The sequence below is a fragment of the Cydia strobilella genome, chromosome 23 (genome assembly GCF_947568885.1).
Source record: "Cydia strobilella chromosome 23, ilCydStro3.1, whole genome shotgun sequence".
Lineage (NCBI taxonomy): Eukaryota > Metazoa > Arthropoda > Insecta > Lepidoptera > Tortricidae > Cydia > Cydia strobilella.
Window position 1 is genome coordinate 5,092,374 of NC_086063.1, and position 27,060 is coordinate 5,119,433.

The following is a 27,060-nucleotide window of genomic DNA, read 5'->3' on the forward strand; positions in this document are numbered from 1 at the left end:
TTTAAATCGCTCCAGACTACGCGGCGCGAAGCTGCGAACGCGAGTGTGGAGTCGATTTCGTTGATTAGTGAACTAGACTCCACACTCGCGTTCGCGGCTTCGCGCCGCGATTCGCGCACGAGTGTGGAGGGCCCTTTATATACAATTAAACCTCCGATATATCGGCTGCGCTACGTTGTCTCATTCTAAGTTAATTTATCACTCCGTTGCACTCTGTTGTATCGATAAATCGTATTAGTCTGTAGAGCCCTGAACTATCGCAAAGTCAAGATTGTTTGATAGTCCTGTAAGTCCTGTTTGTTGGCAGCACTGTCACAAGATGTCCGACGGCAAATGCCAAAACGATGTTTTAGAACCGCCTTCCGCGAAGAAAATTAAATCTAATAATGAAAACGATGTAAACGTGAATGGTAATAATTTGCAGTTGAAAGACTTTGTAGTAGAGAAGATTCTTAACAACAATACGAATAGGAAAACAGTTTGTGTGCAGGGGAAATTCAAGGACAAGAGTGGGGTTGCATTAGTGATACTAGAGAAAAATGCTTTCAAGGAAGAGGAATTGGACAACGACGGATATTTTTCCGTAGACAGCCAGCTGCGTACGTTCTTCGAGAACGATATTTACGGAAACTTCGAGTGTTACCCCAAGGCATCTTTAAACGGTGAGTCAATAAAAAATAAGAGTGCATTCCATATGCTTAGGTTAAGAAATTCTTTGTTTCTTTATAACTTAATGTATTAGTCATCATTTTGACGTATTATACGTTTTTGCTAAGTCGTGATTGTTACATTTACGTATTAAATATTACTCTAATTGTCATCTTGTTAGATCAACAAGTGATTGTAAGTCTAGCAGCCTTTTAATAACTTGTAAGAATAATCAGATAAGGTTTTCTATAGTCTTCATAACGCAACTCTATTGGCAGAGTTGGCAGACAACATATTTAATCAATTAATTAATTGATTTATTATTTTCCATACTTGCTAAGAGTTTTTGTCTGACACTTGAAAAGAAAAGCATCTCCCAGCAGTGGTATGTTTTGGCTAGCATTATCACAAAATCAATCATATGTTTGAGCGGATAAGGTGTATACCTTTTTGTGTATGATAAGGATTCAAATAGAATTTTTAGTCAGCTTTTTGTATTTTTTTCCAAGAACCATTTTTCCGCTCTAAACAACCCCACAAAGATTTTAACCCATGATTTTTGACAGTCAAAACACAGATCAATGAAAGTAGAGTTAGACCAAGCTAAGTTGGTAGTGATTTTGTTAGCACAAACTGAGCAAGTAATTTTTTTAATGTCACACTTCTATCATGTTATTACATTTAAAATAATTGACAAATTTTTATCCGCAACATAGGCTTCGTCAGGAGGGTACAGTCAGCAGCAGAAGTTGCTAAGCGGTCGAGGTGTTCACAATGATCTTGATGTGACTTTTCTGATAAAAGAATAAGTGTTGACCTGTTTTTGTTTTTAATTTGTTTGTAGTTATGCAGTGACTGTATATTTCATACTGTTATGCTGTACAACTACTTTGAAATATAAAAAAAAAAAAGTGTGTCAAGGTAATTTTCAACACCTCGCCCGCTTAGCAACTTCTGCTGTCAGCAGCGAGGGTACAGTCTGCTGCGCCCTGACTGACTGACTGTAACAACCATACATCTATCTATCTAGCCCTCATATTCTGAGCTAGAGTATGTCCCGTAGCTCGGTGTGCCGCTTGGCAAAGGCCTCCTCTAGCTCTTTCCATTGAGGTCTGTCATGGGCCACTCTTCTCCAGTTCGGGCCCGCTGTGAGTTTGAGTTCATCCTCCCATCTTGTTCGAGGTCTCCTCTGGCCTCGTGTACAACCTCTTGGATACCAAACCATACATAACAAAGGTAAAATTGTTACTGAAATTCCAGCTGTAAAGACAACCATCATAAATCCTGCGACCGAGAAGCACATTGCAAAGTTCAGCCAACAACAAGTCCACATTGTTCTGGAAACACCGGAATTGTACGAAAAACTGACTTTGCCACATTTGGAGAAAGAGCAATTTAATTTACAGGTAAATTAACAACTAAGTTCTATAGTATGTCATCTATTTCTATTTGTAATCTAAATTAACTGTAAAAACCTAAATGCTTTTATGTGTATCAGGGCATATTCACTTAAAAGTGTACCATTTACTTTTTCTCGAAAATCATCAACATTTGGGTTATTTCTACTCAGAATCACGAGGACTATCGATTTAAAAAGAAAAAAATTATGCCCCCAAAAAAATGAGTTTTGTAACGCATTTTCAGTTCACATACAGTTTGTATGGACCGTTACAAAACTGACACCCAAAATTTGTATGAAAAACTGAGGACACTTTTTTTCTTCATCTCATTCAAATTGTACTCGTGATTCTGAGTCTAAATAACCCAAAAGTTGATGGTTTTGCGAGAAAAAGTAAATGGTACCATTTTTTCTGAAAACCCCCCATCAATCAAATATTGAAGAGCTCAAAATAATTTGAATAAATAATTAGTTCGAAAACATTAACAGCTATGAAATAATGATATTATCTAAAGCTGCAAAATTCCATTCATAATGTGTCTATGCAATTTTGCAGATCACTATGCAGATTGTGCCAGTATAAGATATTGTGTTCATTGCACTTACTTATTTCTTCATTTCAGTGGGTGTATAATATACTAGAAGGCAAAAGTGAAGCAGACAGAGTTGTTTACGACAATAAGTGTGAAAGAGAAGGTTTTGTGTTGCTCCCGGATCTGAAGTGGGATGGTCTGACCAAAGAGACCCTGTATTTGCTGGCGATAGTGCGGCAGAAAGGCATCAAGTCTATTAGAGATTTGGATGCTAGTCACCTACCGCTACTGAAGAGAATCAGGGACGAGGGAAAAGTATGTTGTATTTCTTTTTATAACATTTGGGTGAATTAACTTTTTTTCTGACTTTTGAAACCCTGGTGTAATGGTATTAAATATGAAAAGGAGTTTTTTTTTATGACAGTTATAAGCGCGTTCCATAATGGGTCATCTACTTAGCATGAGTGTAGGTGTAGGATATAATATTTCTTCTAACAAACTTTGCATGATGCTATTATTGTTCCCTGGCTGAAATGACAGAATAACAACAAAAAAAAGGTGATTCAGGTGAATCACCTTTTTTAAAAAATTATGTAAATAGGTATTTACATAATTTTTTAACTTGGAACACGAACCAAGCCGCCACCATGATCGAAGTTATGACTTGGAAAGACATTCTGAAATAATACGAAATTTACATCATTCAAGTAACATATCTGGTACTTAGTTTTCGTTGCCAGAAATTGCAATACAAAGAAAGAGTGAGTAACTACTCATACTATAGTAGTAGTAGTTAGTATTACTCATATATACTAGTACTAGTATAACTATACATACAAAATATGTTTTACTCACATTATTAACTTTGTTTTATTGGTGAGGCTTATGAGTGATTGAGTGGCATGCAAAGCAGGTTCTTATCACAAATCACAATATTTAATAATGGTGCGTTTAATGTGATATGCATGCATGACTTAATCAGAGGCAGTAATCAATAAAAGTTATATTTCTAAGTTATACAGTCATATAAAATATAAAATGACATTTGCCTAAGCCTAATTATAACTTCATAAGACCTTTGACCTTATCACCCCGTATTGACCTTTATATCAGGTGTAACACTTTTTGTTTTCTTTTCAGAAAGCAATTCTGCAGAAGTACAACGTAAGAGGCAGCCAACTGCGTATCTACTTGCATTACCAACCGTCCTTCTACCACCTGCATATCCACTTCACGTACCTGCGCCACGAGGCGCCCGGCATTCATGCCGAGAAGTCCCATCTCCTCGACGCCGTCATCGACAACATCGAAATGATGGGCACGTACTATAAGAGAGCCACCCTACCCTTCACCATTCGAGAGATGGATAACCTTTTCCAAGTTTATGAGACAAATGGTCATGTACAGAGAATTGAGAATATTGAGCTAATTGATAAATAAGATATTTTTGTAATAGAATAAGCGAAGATGTTGATAAAAAGTGTTTTCATGGAGCTGCGCTCTAGGTTGCGAAGTTGCAACGTTTATATTACCACGGGAGTTGATTTTAAGAAAAATTGCAATTTGAAGATTAGCATACAATCCAACTGTATTGTATTGAATTATTATGATGATTCCAAGAGACGTGATAGTCTGTCGTCTATAGAAAGTCTTTCAGATTGCTACTCTGATGATGATGAAGTCACAGCGGTTATACCGATACAAGAGTTCTGCCAAATTATACCAAATTCCATGTCCTGTCTCAAAATAGATAAGAATAATATATCTTTTCGAATTTTAACTGAGCCTAAAAATGGCGGGAATTTCTACAATGAAGTCCTAACCAGTAATAATGTGGAAACAAAAGTAAAAACGCAAGAATTGAAAGTTAATTTTGAATCCAAAGATGAGGTGAAGATTCTCTGCGGCAATTGTTCCAATGTCCTATCGGATAATGTGATAAAATTTGATAGAATTTTGGAGTTGCCTTCAACAAATATTGACATGTCAGAGTGGTTTTGCCACGGACATTGCCATGGAGGTGAACCTACAGAAATAGCTATGAAACCAAACAAAAACGATTTCTTACACAGACTGACCTTTTTCATCATAAACAATAAGCTTTTATCAGAAAAAACTAATAAGTTTAATGCTAAAAGGGAAGTATATCACTGCAATAGATGCTTGGCCTGGTTGGGTCTGAAAATCAAAGACACGGTCAAACTATTCAACTCCGAATTAAAATTAGATCGTAATGGAAACGAAACGTCTGTATTCTCCCACAAAACACCACATTCTAGTACAACAGATTTTATATTCACAATAGAAAAAATGGCCAAAGAATTCAACCTAGGACTTCAATTCACCATCATGTGCAAACTCATATTAGAGTGCACAATATCAGCAAATAAAAAGCAGTACATTTTAATCTGGATTATGGATAAAGAGTTGCAAGTGATTAGGAATTGTGGGGAATATATTCAGGGAGATAAAATACTTTTACAGTCAAGTTTGTTGACCAAAATTCTGTATAAAGTAGAGGTGTGTTTGAACGATGAAGTTGAGAGTTGGCTGGCCGACCCGTCGGTGACATCCACCGAGGTTTCCAAGAGCATGTTTTGTCATGGGATAGAGCATTTGGAGCGCATGTCGTTGAAAGTCCCAGAATGGTTCCGGAACGCCAATGGATATTGTGTCAGCTATCTGAATGTTTAGTTAAATAAATTGCCGCATTTCATTTTTTGTTTTCTTCAAACTGCATTCTACATTACTAAAAAAAACCCTACACTATAAATATGCCCAAAATGCCTTGCATCATTTTGGAAAAGAACTGATACTCTTTCAAACTGCTGGATCGATTTCTATGAAACACCAAGAACCACTGAGGACACTAATAATTGAATATAAAACTCGCTTTCACGTAAAAAAAAACTCATCGAAATCCAACCGGTTAATTGGAATATGTTTGGATTTTTTTTAAACCACCAATCTAGCAGCCTGGAAAAGGGTTAAACTTTTATAAATAATGTATCCGATATTTGGGTTGCTGAGCTTATTTTTTACCATACTCTTTAATTTTAAACTAAGTAGTTCCGTGAGGATCTAAATTGGGTTTTAATCTAAGCCTCTTTACCGCTCTTTTATTTATCTTTATTACGCTAAAGAAAATCTTATTGTTACAGTCAGCAGCAGAAGTCGCTAAGCGGGCGAGGTGTTCAAAATTACCTTGACACGCTCTTATTCTCTTAACAATAACGTCGCGTCAAGATCATTTTGAACACTTCGCCCGCTTAGCAACTTCTACTGCTGACTGTAAGGCACATTTAGACCCGTAAACCTTATGGCTCCTCTACACGATGGCCCAGCGTAGGCCAGTCTAAGGGACTCAGCTATGCGGTGGAATAAGATAGTAATATCGGGGTCCCTTTGTTTGACATAATTATTGAAAGTCATAATGTAATGATTGTCATATTATCATTAGTCATAACTCATAATTCTGAAACCGTTAACTTTCAGGATTTTCCTCGGGTTATCCTATAGGTAGATAGATTAGGTTAGGTTTGTTTTATGGCAATCCTGAAAAGTTACGCCTTTCTGAGAAAAACCAAATTATGACTAATGATAATATGACAATCATTACATTATGACTTTCAATAATTACCTATGTCAAACAATAGAGACCCTAGTCACCCTAGTAATATCACTTGCTCTCTCTAACGCATAAATGCGTCCCTTGGACTGGCCTACGCTGGGCCATCGTGTAGCTGTAGAGGAGCCATTAGAACAAAACTACAGTACAGTCAAGGGCATAAATATAAAATATACATTCCCAGTTTCAAAAATATGTGTACGCTCTTACACCTTAGACAATAAAGTCGTGTTCACATATTTTTGAGCCATTTGTCGGATCGATATTTTTGCTTTCGACTGTACAATCTTTTATTGTAGGCGAATCTATTGTGATGATAAAGCCTTCGTTTTCAAGGATAGCGGTGCCGTCATATATACAAAATCCTACTCATCCATATTTAGCCGTATTTGTATGGAGACGGCCGCTGTGACGGCACCGCTATCACAGGGCGGACACGCTATACATCAAAAATCACTTGCGTTTCTATGTGTGAACGGCACGTCTGTACACGCGGCATGCGTCATCGTCGGAAAACGGCCGTCAATCTGCTGTCGCGGGGCGAGGTAATTCGAGTCGGGGCGGGGCGGTGCGTGGCCGTTCTGTACGAATACTATTACTTATTCTGTGCCGCTATCCTAGGAAAACAGAGCGTAAGCCTAATTAATACCGATATATATTCTCTGCATTTTATTGCATAACTAGCTTTTGCTCGCGACTTCGTCTGCGTGGAATTAGTAATTTGAGTACCTTAATTCTTAAACAAATCTGCTTTTTAATCAATCCTTTTTCACCCCCAAATTGGTCCACACTATACATTTCCACCCCATTTTTTACACCCTTAAGGGATGATTTCGTAGATAAAAGTTATTCTATATCATTTCCCACAGCTCAAACTATCCCCATACCAAGTTTCATCTAAATCGGTTCAGCGGTTATTGATTCCCCATACAAATTTCCACCCCCTTTTCACCCCCTTGAGGGGTGAGTTCTGGGATAAAAAGTATCCTATGTCCTTCCCCGGGACTTAAACTATCTGTATACCAAATTTCAACTAAATCGGTTCAGCGGTTTAAGCGTGAAGAGGTAACACACAGACAGACAGACTCGCATTTATAATATTAGTATGGATAAAGACAGCGGTGGGTTATTTTTTTTAGTGAATCATCTATTTTGTGCTTAGTTTAAAAAAAAAACAATTCCATGTTTCTTTATTGAACATATAATTCATAGTAAAATATGTCTTAATTACATGAGTTAAGATAAATATAATATATTTAAAGGTAATTATATACATATGTACCTAGGCTATTTTCTCAATTTTATTATACATAACGTAATGATCTAAAGTAATGAAAACAATTGACCCACATTAAATATATTAATAACGGGTCACTCACGTATTTTAAGTCGAAAACGCTCGACATGTTTCACTCCGTACCGAGGAGCGTCATCAGGAGCTTGCGTCGATGGTGACGGACCGGCGCAGTGACCCGTTATTAATATATTTAATATGTCTGTGTCTCACGGAAGTTTTGTTATTAAAATTGACCCACATGTTCCTTGTGTATATGGAATGTATTAGTTTACATTATGGTAAGTAAATAAGTTTTGGCAAAAATGTCTTTTTTGGTACAAGCTTTTATCGCTGACAGTACTTTTTTTTCCACACGCAACTAATACTCATCGAGACAATTCTAAAAACCCTAAACACAATTAGGTTTCGTTGTTTTATCACAGTTCCTATGACCACCTCCTGTTTCCATCATCAGATCAGCTTGATGGTACCAAAATATTGCATTGTCACCCGACTTACATATGTATGCAAATTTTCAGCTTCATCGGAAACCGGGAAGTGAGTCAAATTTAACTTGCAAGATTCGACCCTTACAAACATACATACATTGCAAGTTAATAAAAAGCTTGTAAAAGGAAACTGTGCTTGTTAAAAGCTTATATGTATAAGGCAACAGATTGTTAAATGTAGGTTTCCCATTTAACTTCAGGCGGGCCGTATGATTGTTTGCCACCAATAAGAAAAAAAAACAGGCGGCTGATAAGAAATGATGGTCAGGTTGAAAGTTTTGCTGCATGAAGCTGATTTGTATTATGTCAATAAGTATAAAAGTCATATGTAAACTAGGTTTTGGGCGTCCGCTAGCTGGCGCGGGTGCATGGAGCGGGCGCTGCGGGCGCACGCACACGGGTGCCATTGTAGGTAAAATTAGTCAACCTTCCACATAAGTAAGCTATGCCTATTTTTCGTCATAGACATCGGCAAGAGAACAAAGATAACAGATGCCCTGCAGTTTAGTCTGAAACAAAAGTGGAGGTGGGCAGGTCATGTAGCAAGATATCAGGATCAAAGGTGGACAAATCTTGTAACAAAATCGCCAGGCCCAGCTGGAAAGAGAAGAGCGGGAAGGCAAAGAAAAAGATGGGCAGATGACATTGTACAGGCTGCGGGAAAAAAATGGATGGATGTTGCCACCGACAAAGAGAGGTGGAGACAGATGGAGGAGGCTTATACCCTTGGGGACCACTAATGTGGGATAAAGCTAAATAATAAAAATAATAATTTTTCGTCAACCCGCTCACCCGCACCAGCTAGCAGACGCCCTAAGGTCCCATAAGTCAGCCACGTTCTTTTAGAAAACCACCGCACAATTTCTTTACAGACTGCCCGAGCTAAGTAATAAAGTAAACCACTACCACTGGTGGTAGTGGTAAGTGGTAAACATAGTAAATTAAATTATTGTGGTGCACATTAAATTTAGTAATTATATATATTTTCACGAGATAGCTTGCACGGTAGAAGTGTTTCTCAGACTGGAAATGCCGCCAACAACCAGGGTTTTGTTGAACCACCAGAACAGAGTCAGCAGGACTGCAAACACAATATCTGCACCATTGTTCAGGAAATATCTGGGTATCATACTTCACTTTACATTAATTATATAAGTATAATTAACATACCTACATACCTTGTTATTTAGCATTATTAAGAAAAAGTGTAAACATCCTCAAAGTAACCATTATGGAACCAAAAAATGTATAATCTGATTATAAATGTTTAATAGATTGTTTACCTTCTTTCTTACACTAAAAAAAACAAAGTATTGGTAAGTATGCCACTACCAAAATCCAAGAAAATTTATTTATCTAACATCTGTCACTCTTGCATATTCGAGCGATAAAGAGGCAGATAGCGAATTTTCGGATTCGCGTTTCCCGGTAGGTCCTCTGTAAGCAAACTGCCTTGACGCATCAATGTCATATTTTATTATCTCTGAAAACTTGTCTAAAATTTGTTAAAGGTACAGTATGTATAAGTTACTCTATGGTTTACTAAAAAGGCTAGTCCTGCACTCTGCATCTACATTGCAGTAATATCCCCTATTCTGGGTGAACCATGTCTAATAATAACCACAAAAAATTGTAAGGGCCAGTACAGATGGACTGCAATTTAGATTGGAACCGCACGCTTTTCATACAAATTGCAGTTGGGTTGCAGTCTGTCTACTGGCTCTAAGTCATTCCTGATGAGTGTTAGATAGCATGTATTATACTTGAACAATATTCAAAAGAATACAAAATGGCATGACTCATAGTTGATAATTTCACGTTAGCTTGATTTCTAAAATAATAGTATTTAAAAAAGGATACGTATGACAATCTTTTCCCAAGGCTCCACCATGTACAATTCAGTCGCCAATAAATACCTTTGGTACCAATAACTAAGAAATACATGGATCTTCTTGATTAGAGACATTTTTGTGGGACACAAGTTTTCGAATGCCCAGTATTATAAGACTGTTATCAGTGTTGTAGATTACCAGTTTGTGACATCAAAGTTATTACAGCTATAATCACGTATAATGTTATTTAAATTGTTAATGTAAGCAACAAAAAAAGGTTACTTAGGAATATTTGACGATTTTGACGTTGATATTGAACGTCTGACATTGACATGAAATGATATGAATGTCGACAGTGACAGGCTGACATTGACAGCTATCAATTTTTTTTTCGCCGCTTCGGTCGAGCTGTATGTAGCTTTTTATTTGGCCATTGGTTTCATTTTGTTTCTGATGATCAAATTGACCAACTTTATCAGAGCAGAAATTGGCGTCAATCTCATCTAGCGCCCACACGTACACTATTTGTGTCGTTTTCAATCAAAAGGTACCACATTGTCGCTTGCCATAAGGACGCTCTGACAGGTTATTTGTATAAAGATACAATTTAATTTCGTCCTTATGGTAAGTATGGTCATGTGGTACCTTTTGATTGAAACTTCACATTTAAGTGTAGATTTTAGATTTCTGGTGACATTTGAACGCTCGGAATAAAAAAATTGCCCTCAAACGCGCATAACTAGAGTTGAAAATTGGCATTCTTTCGTCCGTACCTCCGTATGATCGGTCATAATATAATTCATAATCTTACAATCGAATGCGAGCCAATTTCATTTTGCGTTCACACCAGCTAATTTAATCAGATTGGGCAAAAAATTGTCCCGTCTGGACAGCCTTAAGCTAACTTGCACCGACTTGAAAAGAACAAAGTGAGGGTGTGTCACTATTAACGACATATTTTCATACGAATTTGACATTAATGATGACATTCCACACTTTGTCATTGCAAATGCCATTAGCTTGGGTCGACATTTATTAATTTTGAAATGGCAACACCGGGCGAATCAATTGAGGTTATTTTTTCCACAGACTGATATCATAATGCTCTTCGTCTACGCACATACGAGTATAGTAGGTATCTCTACCATGTAGTAGGTACTTATAAATTATCTACGCGTTATTTCAGTGCCTGCGAACTGTCGACGAAACCACACGCCAACAGAGTGCATTTGTTTATTTAGTGCAATTTATGTAAAACTGCGGTAAGTGTTTTTAGGGTTCTGTACCCAAAGGATAAAAACGGGACCCTATTACTAAGACTTCGCTGTCTGTCTGTCTGTCCGTCTGTCACCAGACTGTAACTCGTGAACCGTGGACAGTTGAAAATTTCAAATCGTTCATAAATCGTTCAATCGTTCTTTTTTTTTTAAGTTTTGACATTTTAACTAAATTTGACTGTGCATAATATATCTTAATTTCAATTTTATAGTTTTAAATTTTCTATCTTTTTAATAATCAATTAATTTTATTATTACCCATCAATTAATTGTCAAGATCTTTTATATTTTATCATTCAATTATCAAATGCTTAGTCAATTTAATTTTAATGGATCTATCTTTTATACTTAATCTTATTTATTTTTTATTTTTATTGCAAATGTTTTGTATGTTTTAATTATGGATCAATGTTATCTGGATTAAATGATTTTATTTTATTATTATTATAAAACAGAGTTAGCTTAGTCCGACCATAACATCTCACATTCTTTGCTTTCAGATATGGAAGGGGACGCTAATAATGCAGTACGTGATGAGGTCGTTGGAGAAGCCATCCATAATAGTGTCAGAATAGGTAAATTCCTTTATAACATTTTATCCCTAAAGGTGCCTAAAGTCACTGACAGAGCAAAAGCCATATTTATTCTTCCGCCAGTAATCGGCTTTGCCGTAAACGAAATTGAAATATTGTTTTGTGCAGGTGTCGCAGGGCCAGTTCAGCGAGTGGTCGGCGCAGCGACCGGTACGGCGGTGGGAGCGGCCGTGGGGGCGCTGTTCGGCGGCCCGGCGGGCGCTGTAGTCGGCGGCGTTGTTGGATACGTCGTCAGCCGTCACGTCGTCAGGGACTATCATCAGGACTGACGTAGGTTTACGGCATTCTACACGACATTAGGAATTTATATAAGTAGGTATACCTACCTAGCCACATTTTTTCACAGTAGGTCAATTGCGAGCACAGAGAGGGTGACTGCTTGAAACATGTAGGGCGTAGGCATGTAGATTATATTATAGACTTTTATTTTCGAATACCTTAGCGACTTACAATACTAGCGACTTTAATGTAATAATTTCTTTACAACATATAGCGTTTAGTACAGCTTTCAGGATAAGTTCGCCTTTGTACAAATGATGCGTTTTTCTCTTGTTTTATGTTTCTTTTTGTACAATAAAGAGTTTTACTACTACTACTACCTATTTTGTGCCGTACGTGGAAAAGTAGAAAAACTGTTTTAAATAACTTATTTTATATTGATGACGATATGTTTATTTTTGCAGGACTTGCAGACGTTGCATGCTAACAAATTGTGGACACAAACATACGTACACGGAATGTCAAACAGAACGATATAAATCTACGAGTATATATGTATACAGATAAAGAACGATAAGCGTGACCATCTGTAGCTTAAGCTCGCTCCAGACTATGCGGCGCGAAGCCTCGAACGCGAGTGTGGAGTCGATTTCGCTGATTAGCGAACTAGACTCCACACTCGCGTTCGCGGCTTCGCGCACGAGTGTGGAGGGCCCTTTAGAGCTATTTAGGTATTAAGTGTTTGTATTGCAATAGTGAAATAAATGTATTGTGTTACACAATTAAATGTATAATATAACTCAATTAATAGCTGAAATAATTATTTAAATCTTAATGATCCCATCCCTGTCATCATAATGGAACTATTTGTTATATTTTTACTTTCATGGTTTACAATCATTATGTTGTATTCAAGTGTAGGTAAGTACTAAATCGATATGTGCGTCGTGCATGATGGGGGAACGTATATGCAATTACTAGCTTTTGCCCGCGACTTCGTCTGCGTAAAGTTAGTAATTTGGGTAACTTAATTATTTATCCAATCTGCTGTTTATCGATTTCCCATACAAAATTCCACCCCCTCTTTAACCCCTTAAAGGATGATTTCTTGGATAAAAACTACCCTATGTCCTTTCCCGGGACTCAAACTATCTCTATACCAAATTTCAACTAAATCGGTACAGCGGTTTAAGCGTCAAGAGGTAACAGACAGACAGACACACTTTCGCATTTATAATATTGAGTATGGATTTATTTATTTAATTGTATTTAAAGCACATACATAATAGGTAGTTACGATATTTGATGTAAAAGTACCTACTAATTGACGTAGCTACGTACCGAACGGTAATCACAGGGCTTAAAAAAAATCGAAATTTCGTTATTTGCCTCTCTATCACTCTTCCTTAATCTTGCGATAGAGAGGCAGATAACGAAATTTCGATTTTCGTCTCTTGCGGTAGGTCCTCAATTTCTCGCTCTACGAGTATAGTGTTAATTTTATGAATTGAGCTTGTTTACTTAAAGAGTCTCAAGAATACAATACCATTGAGTGGTAAACTACAAATTAGTATAGTTACCTCGTAGTAAAAGCAGATAATAACCGCCTTGAAATATTAGTATAAATTAACGACTCTATTTTATTAACAATATAGTACAAAATACACTAACTAAATAATGGCTAACATAACTTTTTTGCATTTTACAACCGTCGACACTCAAAGTGGCTAAGGTGGATATGATTTCACAAAAGATTGAATATAATTATTATCTTTTTAGACCATTTTAACCCCATTCAACAAGGAATAAGGTTAAAAATTCAATATACATGCAATGCACTTCTAACTTATTTTGTAAGTAACTGGTTGGCGGCTACGAGAACAAAAGCAGATAATAATAGTATTGTAATAATACAATGCCATTGTTAGTACAGGTAAGTGAATTAGCTCAGTTGAAATGATTTAAACTATAACAACTACTAACTAAACCCATAGCCGCGTTCTTTCTTATCGGACGTACGTCGTTTGTTAACAGGGAACCCCCGCAATATAGCTAAAATGCTGCCACATCTGTAAAATGTAAAGCACTGTATTCACATGCCCGCTAGTCCTTTTACTGTCCTAGAATCTAGGGTAAGTAAGTACCTATTTCATAAAAGGCCTGTTTTAAACTGTGAAGTAATTTTAAAACTAACACGGGACTTAATCGCGTACAAACTTACGTTTATTTATGGCCTGACGTTTCGAACGTGACGTTACGTTCGTGGTCACAGGCAGACTGGCGAGGAATTGTATCAACATCTTCTTAATCGCACTTAAACTATCGTGAGACATATTTCAAAATATTTATCAGTACGGTTTTTACTCACTATTATTTTTAGTCGCTTTTGGCGTCATGTTTCGGATTCTTTGGGAATCCATCCTCAGGCACGAGTGTCCGCGGCGGTTGTTCGTCGTGCACTGTCGTGACTAAAAATAATAGTGAGTAAAAACCGTACTGATAAATATTTCAACATCTTCTTGCCGTGTTAGTTTTAAAATTATGAGTGAAAATCGTGTTTAAATCAGTGAATGAAGTAAGTTACAAATCCGTTGACTCACATTCATTCTTAATACCTTTCTCGTCACATGACATTCATCTCTCCGCATCACATGCCCGTACCACGCTAGGCGATTTGCCCTTACTTTTTCCTTGGTCTTATGTCTGAGAGAGGCAAACAGCGATGTTGTAAATTTGTAGCTTTATAAAACGCTCCGGTGTTTACCCGCTGGTATGTACGGGGCTTAATATGACGCAGCGCCCGCGCATTAGCCTTGGCATTAAAAGGTTAGGTATTGTGCATCTATTGCAGATTGCAGATCGTTTATAGCTGTACTGTACGTGGAACCGACTGCCGATCAAGTGCAAGAGCGCATACAACTAATACAAGTAAGTGTCGTTCAAGTTGTATTGTAAATTTATCTTATTAATTATAGTTCATTTATCAAGAAGATCTTAATTCTATGTATGTATGTATGTATGTAAACACTTTATTGTACATAAGACAGATTACAAACACAATAAAAGAACATAAATATATACAAGGTACAAAGGCGGAGTTATCCCTATAAGGGATCTCTTCCAGTCAACCTTTGAGCAATTGAGAATGAAACAATAAACAGATCAAGATAAAATCAGGATTTTTATGAATTGGCCGTTTTATAAATCTTCACAATTCCATTTAAGTTTTCAATGTCTTGCATGTGCAACATTAGTTAGGTATTTCGTTTAGTGATTTTAAAATTGTTTGTGATTGAATTGTTCTTCCGATCTTATTAATTAAGTACATTTTGATATGTAGGGAGTAAAATCTGAAATAAATTGATCGATTTATGAATTCATTGTATTCTTTAATTCTAAATACAAAATGAGCAATGGAAAAAAAAATGAATTTAGTAGGTATTTAATAAATAAATAAATTGTATTTAATAGATAAAGATTTAGGACCGTATTAAGAAACAAAAACCTAGAAGCAAATTTCGTTTTCTATAAATACCTAGGTATTTATGTATTACATATTATAACCGCGCTCAATATATACCTAGAGTGTTCTTTAGGGACAATGTTTTAGCGTCGAAAAGTTCAGAATTGAATTTTCTACTGCCAAAATTAAATGTCCAAATGTGTTATTGTACTATTTAATTCCGGGAAAAGTGGGAAAACACCTAGCTTTTTTGACACTTGGAAATATCTGAGACCAACAAGATAGAAACTAGGTTTAGTGAGTAGAGTAGGTAATCAATTTATAGAGCTGGCGGCTTTCTCGCACAACGTATCAGCATTGCGATACAGCGGGGAAATGCTACCAGCATCCTTGGTTTGGCACAATGCCTCAAGGGCCTATTTTAGATTTAAGCTAGTTATTAATTTCGTTTACGTAGTACCACTGTATATATCTTGTATGTAAATGAATAAAGTGATAAAAAAAGTTAAAAAAAAAAAAAAAAATTGTCGATATCATAAACATTATGAATACGTTGAGAACTCATAACCAAAGATAGATATAACTTCGTAATAGATGGATACAGTCTAAGGAAAAAACGTGCCTCGAAAATCACGAAAATTTGATTCTCGATCAGATGGCGCCACTAGTTTTGGCCTACTCTCGTATAGAGGGCGTTGACTGTTTCGTTTGTTATTTATAGTTTTAACGCATACCAGTGAAAGAACATGGGTCAAAATCGTATAAAAATAATTAATGCAAATAAAAAAACATTTATCCATATTTAAATACATTTTAACGTATTTTTATACATATTTTTTTTTTTTTTAGTTTTAAAGTATGTCGATAGATGGCAGTGAATTTAAAGTGGTTACAAAATTTACTATGACAGTACCGCTCTATCTTATTATATCCTCATTGTCATAACTAACATCAGTATGGTACGTTCTGTATGTTGTTATTGTTGTGTTGACATAAGAATATTAAACCAACAGTGAATTTTGTACTTTAGTCGAGGGCTGCATCAGACGCAGCCCTCGTTAATACTCTTAACACAAATCATACCTAAGCATTGAGTCACATAAGATTAATAAAATCAAACTTGTGCTATTTGCAACTAAATTTCATCAGGAAATCGATGAGAAAAAACAAGAGACGGGCGAATGGATTTTTTTTTAGAACAGGCCAGTGCGCGCGGTGGCTGCACTATGCAGGTTTGCCATGTTACAACATCATGTCCCTAAAACAGCAGACTGTTGCTAATATCAAAGATAGATATAACTCCGTAATAGATGGATTCAGTCTAAAAAAACACGTGCCTCGAAAATCACGAAAATTTGATTCTCGATCAGATGTCGCTACTACCTTTGGCCTACTCTCTTATAGAGGGCGTTGACGGTTTCGTTTGTTATTTAACAATTTTAACGCATATCAGTGAAAGAACATGGGTCAAAATAATAAAAATAATTAATGCAAATAAAAAAAAAACATTATCCATATCCAAATACGTTTTATCGTATTTTTATAAATCTTCATTTTTAGTTTTAAAGTGTGTCGATAGATTTCAGTGAATTTACTGTGGTTACATGACAGTACCGCTCTATAATATTATATCCTCTTTGCTAATATTAATAAAATAATATGTCGTTTTTACAGATATGGATTACGATCGTACTACTACTAGGAACGCTGCAACTGTTGGTACGTCCTTAAAATAGTATTTCTACAAGGTTCTGTAGTCAACTAGCAAGTCTTATAGTATATGTATATGTTACATGTTAGTCTGTCCATCTGTCCGTTTGCGGCTTAGCACAGACTGTTGTAGAAGTAGAAAAAAGCAAATTGCAAGTTTTTGTATAAATTTCTTCTATTCTATTCAAATTGGTACGGGTAGGTAATATAAGAGTACCTATATGTAACGTTTTCAACCAAAAGGTACCACATTGTCGCTTGTCGATAAGATTAATTTTGAATTGAAGCTATATGGAACAACCGACAATAAGTACCCTTTTGGTTGAAAATGGCGCATAATATATGATCCGATTTTTTTTTATACTACGTCGGTGGCAAACAAGCATACGGCCCGCCTGATGTTAAGCAGTCTCCGTAGCCTATGTACGCCTACAACTCGAGAGGAGTTACATGCGCGTTGCCGACTCTAACACTTTCTCTCCCTCGTTGAGCTCTGGCAACCTTACTCACCGGCAGGAACACAACACTATGAGTAGGGGTAGTGCTATTTGGCTGCGGTTTTCTGTAAGATGGAGGTACTTCCCTAGTTGGGCTCTGCTCTAGATCTGGATGACATCCGCTGTCCTGTGCCCTACCACACAAAGCGAGATGTCATTCACAGTGCCCATACCTCTCTTTTGGACGTATAAACTTATGAAAAATTCCAAGCGCCAAAAAAAGTAGTAAAATAAAAATAGTACGTTTTTTTAGCTTCAACCCTGTGATGTGAGGTGTCGTTGGATAATAGGTCAGGAATAGGGATCTTGCATAATACCGCGTTTTAATATAGTTAGTATTTTTGGAAATATATAAATAAATATGTCCCTCTCCGCTCTTACTTTTGAATTCTGGAACCAAAAATATAAAAATATATAATCTTGGAAGTAAAAGCTTGGAAGTATATATATATTTTACATTTTCATTTTTAGTTTTAGTCGTGTGTCGAAAGATGGCAGTAAATTTACTGTGACTACAACTATGACAGTAACCCTCTACCCTCTACCCTCTATCCTATCTATTCTAATTTGTTAGAACCGAACTTAAATTGTGTTTGTGTTGATATGTTTAGGTTTAGCGACGGGTGCCTACACTGGGGCGGCCATCGGCGCAGCCCTCGGAGGACCGCCAGGGGCGGCCATTGGTGGACTTTTTGGCGCCGCGGTGGGCACAATAGGGGCCGGGACTGCGACAGCGATCGCCACGCGCCGTGACTAACAGTTAACAAGAGGACATTGCTCTGCAAATTTTGCAACAGTAAATTATAAACTGAAATAAATACCATGTACTTACTAAAGCTGACAAAGCCCTCCTGTGACGGAGTAGTCTAGTGTTCCATGGCGTTAGCCGCATATATACTTAACTGAAGACGCCGTTTTGAAGAAGAGGCCCTTGTCACTTTTCCTTTGGTATATGACATCATCTATTTCAGTTTATAATTTATATATAGTAGTGGGACTATTTCGAAAACACAAATTAGAGTAGCATTTAATAAAATAATTTGATTCGTTCTTCAGATTTTGCGACAACAGCCAAGTATTTTTTTCAATCGGCATTAGTTTTACATATAAAGGTGTCTTATAAATTATGTTATATATTTGACTAAAAATGTTGTTTTATTTCATAGCCATCAAAAGTATTTTAAAATCATAACGGGTATACCGGGTCAACCGGGTGGGCCCTGAACACGAGCAAATAATTAAAACATACATTGTACTCTTCAAACGATAACACTTTTGTACTTAATAACTTTTAAAAATTATGAATAAATGTGACATTTTCAACCAAAAGGTACCACATTGTCGGTTGTCGATAGGTTGTTTCTAAACTGAAGCTATAGGTATATGGAAATAGCGCCTTATTGACAACCGACAAAAAGTACCCTTTTGGTTGAAAATGGCACAAATTATTTTGTAATTATTCTTTAATGTAGGAATGTAGGTACGCCATCGCCGTTGTAATTGACGGTGCTTGTCACGCTTTAAAGATGACAAAATTCGCAATACATTGCGTCTTAGAATAGCTCTAAATATCATAATTCATAAGTTTCATAACACAAAATATTGTCTTCGGTTACCGCGATAGTTACTCATGAAATAAAACTATGAAAACGGATTATATCGCGTATATTGAATTTATAATACATCCCGACGTTTCGAACCCTTTACTGCGTTGCTTTGTAGCGTTGGTGGTGGTTTATTTTTAAAGTCGCTGAACAAATATTGGTCAGTTTGAGGAGTATATCTACAGTTAATTATCTTGCTTATTTTGTAGGCCTCATCCGGTATAATACTCCGCTGCAGCAATTATTTAAGAAACACACAAAACTAATTTAATTTTTAACAAGCAGAGGTCAGATGCCGTGAGTTCAAGTCTCACCCAAAGCAGTAATTTTTTCACTTTTAAATTCATTCAAACCTATACCTATAGGTACATATAATATAATAACCGCCATAATATTATTATAATCGAAGTTACGCTGTCATTTTTAAACCAATTTTCTTGAAAGCACAACAAATTTGACATAAACATTCAAGTGTCTGTAGGTGTTTAAAAGAGGAACGCATGAGGGGCCACGAGCAGTAGGCCTCCAACCCCCGCCCACCTGGGGGACCATACACCTGCCACAAAAATACCGGTATTCGATCCCTGTCTCCCGCATAGGACTATACAGCCACGAACGCAATCACGCGCTCAGGCACAATGGCACACAATGGCCGACCGCTCGCACAAAAGAAACAATGGCTTTTGTTTAACAGATTACCGTCTTAGACGTAAAAAATCATTTGAGAAGATTCATACTATATGCCAAGTTTCATGTTCTTAGTTAATGCATGTCGTTTTAGAATGAGAGCGGAACTTTGATTGTATGGGAGCGGCGGCTTTTGGCGGCGGGCTCGTAAGACTCTAAACTTAACAGTAGTCCCTCGGCAAAGAAAAGATTAAATTGCATAAAGTAAAGAATAGTTATTTGTTTTACGGGGGAAAAGTTGTTCAAACTCTCGTGATATTGGTACCCGAGCAAGCGAATGATTCCAAAATTGAACCACGGCACGAGCGTAGCGAGTGGTTCGAAAAATGTAATCTTGAGCGTTGCGAGGGTTTCAAGACACGAGGGTGAATTTTGCCACCGAGTGAAACACAAAATTTTTCCCCTCACTAGCTCGGAAAGCCGTCTTTTATCCTTTAAAACAAGCGGGGAAAAACGCATTTTATCCACTAGTGGGGAACAAAACGTAAAACGCTCGTAATAATGGTTCGTTCGATATTAATTATCATTAAATAAATGGTTTGAGAATTTAATAAAGAATACCAAATTTAGCTTTATTTAATGATTTTAAGTCATAAACCTTAAATTCCATAAGAAACATTTGTTTTTTTAAATGATGTTGAATGTAATTCTGAACGCACAAGTTGAGTCGATGCAATTTCAAAACGCATCGTCAGAAATGTCAACATTGTCAACAATTTTTTTTTAATACAGTTGCTCAAAAAGTGCTACTTTTCGTAGCTGTTTAGCGTGCGGAAAGTTGGTTTTCGCGAACTAGTGCTTTTTACTATTCCAATTTTTTTAAATTTATTCTTGTTCCAATTCATGACTACTTATTGATGAGTGTTAATATTAGTTTCCTTTAAACGTCGTAATCAACCACCCGTTGACCACGAACGCTGTAAAGAGTTCGAAACGTCGGGATGTATTATAAATTCAATATACGCGATATAATCCGTTTTCATAGTTTTATTTCACGTCGTAATCAACATAAAAACCTACTATTAATGTAAGAATACGAAAAATATACATAATTTATTACTTACCTCTTCATCATTATAACACGTCTATTGTCTGAATGGAACGGAACGCCTGTCAAAGAAGAGGCGTTTTTTTCTTTCTGCTTTAAGTTTCCAAAGGCAACATTCGATATTGTTTTTATAAATGTACGATACACAAATAATGGTAATTAACGATATTTGGGTAATAATAGTACAATGTAAAATATTTTCAATTGTTTCTGTCTTATAGAACATGCATAAAAAAAACTTTCATTGAAGTGGGTTCAATAATAATAACACCCAGCTAAAAAACACCTCACCATAATGTCAATGTCAATGATGTCACAGAAGTAATAATATAGAAGTTTCGAATTCCTTACTTGTTGTTTTTCTTATTTTTTCGCAACTGTATTAAAAACGTAGTTCAATACACGTGCGGAAATGTCATATGACATACTTTCCGCACTAGCATCGAAATGTACTATTCTCACCCACTCCGACACGTAAAAATACACAACTTCCAGAGTTTTCTGTTATAATATCGTATTATCGTAAAATAATGAGTGATTCCAGTGATGAAGATGATCTAACGCCTGTGGATGTTGCACTTTCCTCGCTATAGTGAGGGGAAAAGTATTGTGTTACACACGGGTGCAAATGTATTTTATTCTATTTTAGAACTATAGAATCCTTTCGGTTACTCGTCGTTGCAATTCCACACTCGCGGGTAAAATACAACTTTGCACCCTTGTATAACAAATAACTATTTCACAACACCAACACAAGGAAAATTCTAACTGTAAAATATCAAACAAAATTAAAGCAAATCAATTCAAATGAATGTTATTAAATATTTATCATTCGAAATCATCATTTAAAAGTCAATTCTACCAGCAAAGATAAGAAATCAACTCACAATTTGCATTTGATTACTTTGCCTCTCATGTGAATAAAACGCAACTTTCTTATCAGTTTTTGAATAATCAAGAGAGCCTTTACCAGCTGGTGTGGTGAAATAGCTATTTATGCAACAAGTGCGGAAATCATCTTTACGCACGTGTATCATACAATGTTTTACTATGCATTGTGCGAGTAAATAAAAAAACATCATGGCAAATAAGTTTCATTATTAAAAGGAGTGTTTTAAATCGACACGAGTTGCGAATTACCTATTCGCACGTAAATCGTAGAACGTTTTACAGTACATATGGCCCTTTATACTTTCGACATATGCACGAAAAGTGCTCTTTACGCACTAGTACGAGAATGTAGCACCATATGTACTGTAAAAAAAAACTAAAAACAAAAAGCACTAGTGCTGAAAAGTAGTATTTTCCGCATGATATGGAGATAGGAAACGCACTTTTCGAGCACATGCATTGTAAATTTATTTTCATCCTATTGTTTGTTATTACTGAAATGTTAAATTTCTAAATACATTAATGCGCTAAACTCCCAAAAAATCTAGATCTATATTACGTGCACCTCTATATAAAAATGAACTGTCTATGGGCCATTATTTGTTGAGAGAGGTATAATTTCACCAATGCGATGTTCCCCCAGGTCAAACAATGATACAAAAAATCGTACTCCAATAGAATCCTGAGATTACGTAAGCCACCGGACAAAGATGTAATGGAAAATTACTAAGGTGATGAGGCCGTCAAGATAAAGCTATAAACGATTCTTAAATTATGACAACATTTTCTAAAGATACAACGGGTATTCCCCGCTTCGGTCGCGTTATCTGTTCATAATTTATTGCTAAGTATAAAGCCGGCTCCATAGAACTTCTCGACTTCTCCCAAGAGCTCAGGTTTGGATGAGATGATCCTGCCGTCGTCGGTCTTCAGTTTTGTCAGTTGGCTTTGGCCAATAGACAGATCTCTGGCAAACACCTTCGAGCCTCTGTTGCGCTTGATAGCCTCTTCAATACTGTTAGTATTGAATCGGCGTATATCTCGCTTCAGAGACTTCGAGATCTGTCTGTTGAGCTGCCTATAACGACAAACGTCACCTGACGACTGCAGAATCATCTCACGCCTCACCTCCATGAGCTTGAGAGTTTCTTGGTTCTTGTACGACGAGTCTTGAAGAACTTGGACCCGACCGTATGAACAACTTCCACACACCCGTCGTTGTAATCGTCCAGGTCGCTAGCTAGGCAGTCGAACCGGTTTTGAAGTTCGAGCTGAAAGCGTTCGGGGTTTTGGAGCTGGGCCGGTGCCGGGCGGAGCGTAGACTTTATCAGTCGAGATCTCTCAAGCCTAAATTGGATATTCAGTGTGCCTCTTACCATACGGTGATCGCTCCCGGTTTTGACCGAATTGATCACAGAAACATCACTGAATATTTGCTTCTTCGTCGAAATGATAAAGTCGATCTAATTCCTTGTTGCACCGTCAGGGCTCACCCAGGTCCACTTCCTGTGCTCACGTTTCCTGAAGAAGGAGTTCATCATATAGAGTCCTTCCTTCTCCATGAAACCAGCCAGTAGGTGGCCCCGGTGATTCCTACGCCCCACTCCAAATTGCCCCACTCTCAGCTCTTCACCGTCTCGTTTGCCCAGCTTAGCGTTGAAGTCCCCCATAACAACTGTGAAGTGAGTTTTGGAGCTATGCATGGCTCTGGAGATATCCTCATACATAGCCTCCACCTCATCGTCGGAGTGTGTCGAGGTCGGTGCGTAGACCTGTATGACCTTCAACGAATAACGTTGGGTCATTCTGAGTACAAGGCACGCTACCCTGTTCGACACACTCTCGATCTTCACCACGTTGTTTACGAGGGACTTGTGGACGATAAAGCCGACACCTCCCTGGGACCGTTGTTCGCCCTCCCGGAAATAGAGCAAGTTGCCGGAATTCAGAGTTATCATGTCCTCCCTCTCTCTACGGACTTAACCGATAACCCTATGATTCCCCAACGAAACCTGCTTAATTCTTCCTCCAGTTCTAATAACTTTTCGTCGGTCCGCAGCGTACGGCAGTTGTATGTTGCCAGGGCCAAGGGTCGTCGGTTATGGTAGCCGGGCCTCTGCCGGTGATTCACTGTAGCACCCCCTGCCCCGCCATTACCCTGGCCGCTACCGGAGCCAGGAATAGCGGGGCTGCCGGGGACTAGGGGTCTGGGTTTTATTTGTGTATGCATTTTTTTGTTTTTATCCCTTGGGGGGGGGGGGGGGGATTGCCGTAGTCGCCACGCTTGGCAGGCGGGTTGGCGACCGCAGTTTGATAGAGGTAGTTCTCGGAGGACGCTGCTGCCCATCCACCGGATTTCCTTAAGTCGCCTCTTACGACACCCACGGAAAGAGAGGGGGGGTGGTGCTATTCTTACCCGGCACCACACGGGGTACGGGGCACTCGAGAAGTTCTATGGACAGTTATACACAACAACCCGAGCACCCGTCATGGATCTAGCTAGAGACCCTAGAGCTAGACTAACTCGACTCTATACCGAAGATATCCCGGACGTCAGCCTGTACGAGATTAGTATGGCTCTCAAACAGCTTAAGAATGGCAAAGCCCCAGGTGATGACGGAATTACGGCCGAACTCCTGAAGTCGGGTGGTAAACCAGTCCTTAAGGCCCTTCAGACGCTGTTTAGTTCCGTCATGCGCGAAGGAAAAACGCCGCAAGCGTGGAACAGAAGTGTGGTGGTGCTCTTCTTCACAAAAGGTGATAACACCTTGCTGAAGAATTATAGACCCATCTCACTTCTGAGCCATGTTTACAAGCTGTTTTCGAGAGTCATCACGAACCGTCTCGCACGCAGGTTTGACGACTTCCAGCCTCCCGAACAAGCAGGTTTCCGTAAAGGCTATAGTACCGTAGACCACATACATGCATTGCGGCAGGTTATACAGAAGACTGAGGAGTATAACCTCCCCCTTTGCCTTGCATTTGTGGACTACGAGAAAGCCTTCGATTCGATCGAGACTTGGGCTGTGCTGCAGTCTCTCCAAAGGTGCCAAATTGACTACCGGTATATCGAAGTGCTGAAGTGTTTGTACGAAAACGCCACCATGTCCGTCCGACTACAGGGCCAGAGCTCGAAGCCTATTCCATTGCAGCGGGGAGTCAGACAAGGAGATGTAATCTCCCCAAAGCTGTTCACCGCTGCATTGGAGGATGCCTTCAAGGTTCTGGACTGGAAAGGACGAGGCATCAATGTAAATGGCGAGTACATCACTCACCTTCGGTTTGCCGATGATATCGTAGTCATGTCTGAGACCATGGAGGACCTCAGTGCGTTGCTCGCTGATCTCAGCAGAGTATCTGAACGAGTTGGTCTGAAAATGAACATGGACAAGACGAAGATCATGTCTAACGTCCATGTTGTGCCAACACCCGTATTAATCGGAGGCTCTGCGCTCGAAGTTGTTGACGATTATGTATACCTAGGACAAACAGTCCAGTTAGGTAGGTCCAACTTCGAGAAAGAGGTCACTCGTCGAATCCGACTCGGTTGGGCTGCGTTCGGGAAGCTCCACAGTATCTTTTCGTCCAAATTGCCGCAGTGTCTTAAGTCAAAAGTCTTTGACCAGTGTGTGTTGCCAGTGATGACATACGGATCTGAGACGTGGGCGCTAACAATGGGCCTCATAAGAAGGCTCAAGGTCACGCAAAGGGCAATGGAGAGAGCTATGCTCGGGGTTTCTCTGCGTGATAGAGTCAGAAATGATGATATCCGCAGTAGAACTAGGGTCACCGACATAGCTCGCAGAATTGCAAACCTTAAGTGGCAGTGGGCGGCGCACATTGCTCGCAGAACTGATGGCCGGTGGGGCCGGAAGGTTCTGGAGTGGCGTCCGCGTACCGGAAGACGAACTGCCGGTAGGCCTCCAACGAGATGGAGCGACGACCTGGTGAAGGTCGCGGGAATTCGGTGGTTGCGGGCGGCACAGGATCGGTCGGAGTTGCGAGCCTTGGGGGAGGCCTATGTCCAGCAGTGGACGTCTATCGGCTGACATGATGATGATGATGATGATAAAGCCGGCTCCAGACTACGCGTGAGTACGCGGCGCGAAGCCGCGAACTCGAGTGTGGAGTCGATTTTGCTGATTAGCGGCTTTGCGCCGTGATTCGCGCATGAGTGTGGAGTGCCCTAATACCTATTGCTGTGTCAGTGTCTATAATATATTACAAAGTAGTATAATAACCCGGCCACACTGTGCTCCTCGCTCTGCTCCTCGCGCTGACGCGATGTTGCCTGCAGTGCTTGCTTAAATTGATTTTAAATTTAAATGACTTAATCGACCACGAGCCGGCGGCCTGCCACTTGTTTTAGCAGTATAATTAAGGAAATTAAAATAAATATATTTACATTAATTATTTTTGTTTGATTAGTTATTTAATATGTTTATTGACTGAAATCTGAATTAATATAGCCAGTTTACTTTTTAGTGCTTCTCCCAAAGGGTGAAGCGATACTGAGCTAGAACCCTTTTGTTTGGGTGCGACACACACACCATTTTTCACATGTAACCTACGGAACAATATAGGTAACCATACTATACTTAATATATTTCTAATTTGTAAAAAAATGTGTCTCTTCTGTGTGTTTTTTGTGTGGTAAAATTGTGGTAAATAAATAAACAGCTTATCTATCTATATATAATCTATAATATATACACTCATGGACAAAATGTTGTTGGTGTTGTTGTTGTTGTTGATGTGTTGTTGTCGGTGTTGTTTGTGCTGTTGTTGTTGTGGTGTTGTTGTTGTTGTTGTTGTTGTTGTTGTTGTTGTTGTTGATGGTGCTGTTGTTTATGTGTAGTTGTTGTTGGTGCTGTTGTTGTTGTTGTTGCTGTTGTTGGTGCAGTAGTTTTGTTTTCCAAAGGGAAAAGTAATGAAGTTGTACTTTTGGTAGAAAGAAACGATCCGCATGCGAGCACTTCATACCCGCAGCTCGGCCTTCGGCCTCGCGTGCTTGGGAAATCGTTTGGGACGCTTCGGGCCTTCGGCCCTACGCGGAGCTCGGCCTTCGGAGTTCGCTGGGTTTGTTGCGTTCTTCAAAATTTCTCCATGAGATAACATAATCTTATTTTTAAGTAGGTTATCTTTTTTTAGCGAATAGATGAGATTGTTCTGATATTGCGTGTAACGGAAAATCCGCTTAGTCCCCGACGAGACAATATAAAGAACTGACGAGAACGAGATAAATC

General features: G+C 38.4%; 2 protein-coding genes and 2 long non-coding RNA genes across 4 annotated transcripts; all 4 read left to right on the forward strand.

Annotated features, from left to right (window-relative positions):
* The first annotated feature begins 294 nt into the window (after nt 1–294).
* Nucleotides 295–4,194, forward strand: LOC134751765 (m7GpppX diphosphatase). Its single transcript, XM_063687228.1, has 4 exons — nt 295–662; nt 1,909–2,054; nt 2,671–2,895; nt 3,721–4,194. The coding sequence occupies exons 1-4, from the start codon at nt 320–322 to the stop codon at nt 4,018–4,020; spliced, it is 1,014 nt and encodes a 337-aa protein (XP_063543298.1). The 5' UTR covers nt 295–319; the 3' UTR covers nt 4,021–4,194.
* Nucleotides 4,048–5,296, forward strand: LOC134751764 (uncharacterized). The gene has a single exon (XM_063687227.1). The coding sequence runs from the start codon at nt 4,048–4,050 to the stop codon at nt 5,272–5,274; it is 1,227 nt and encodes a 408-aa protein (XP_063543297.1). The 3' UTR covers nt 5,275–5,296.
* A 5,706-nt stretch (nt 5,297–11,002) lies between these two features.
* On the forward strand, nt 11,003–12,553 carry LOC134751808 (uncharacterized). The gene is made up of 4 exons (XR_010128706.1): nt 11,003–11,087; nt 11,603–11,677; nt 11,804–11,965; nt 12,379–12,553. It is a non-coding gene; the product is annotated as an uncharacterized LOC134751808 (long non-coding RNA).
* A 2,171-nt stretch (nt 12,554–14,724) lies between these two features.
* LOC134751843 (uncharacterized) lies at nt 14,725–18,732 on the forward strand. The gene is made up of 3 exons (XR_010128712.1): nt 14,725–14,842; nt 17,052–17,096; nt 18,196–18,732. It is a non-coding gene; the product is annotated as an uncharacterized LOC134751843 (long non-coding RNA).
* The last annotated feature ends 8,328 nt before the right edge of the window (nt 18,733–27,060 follow it).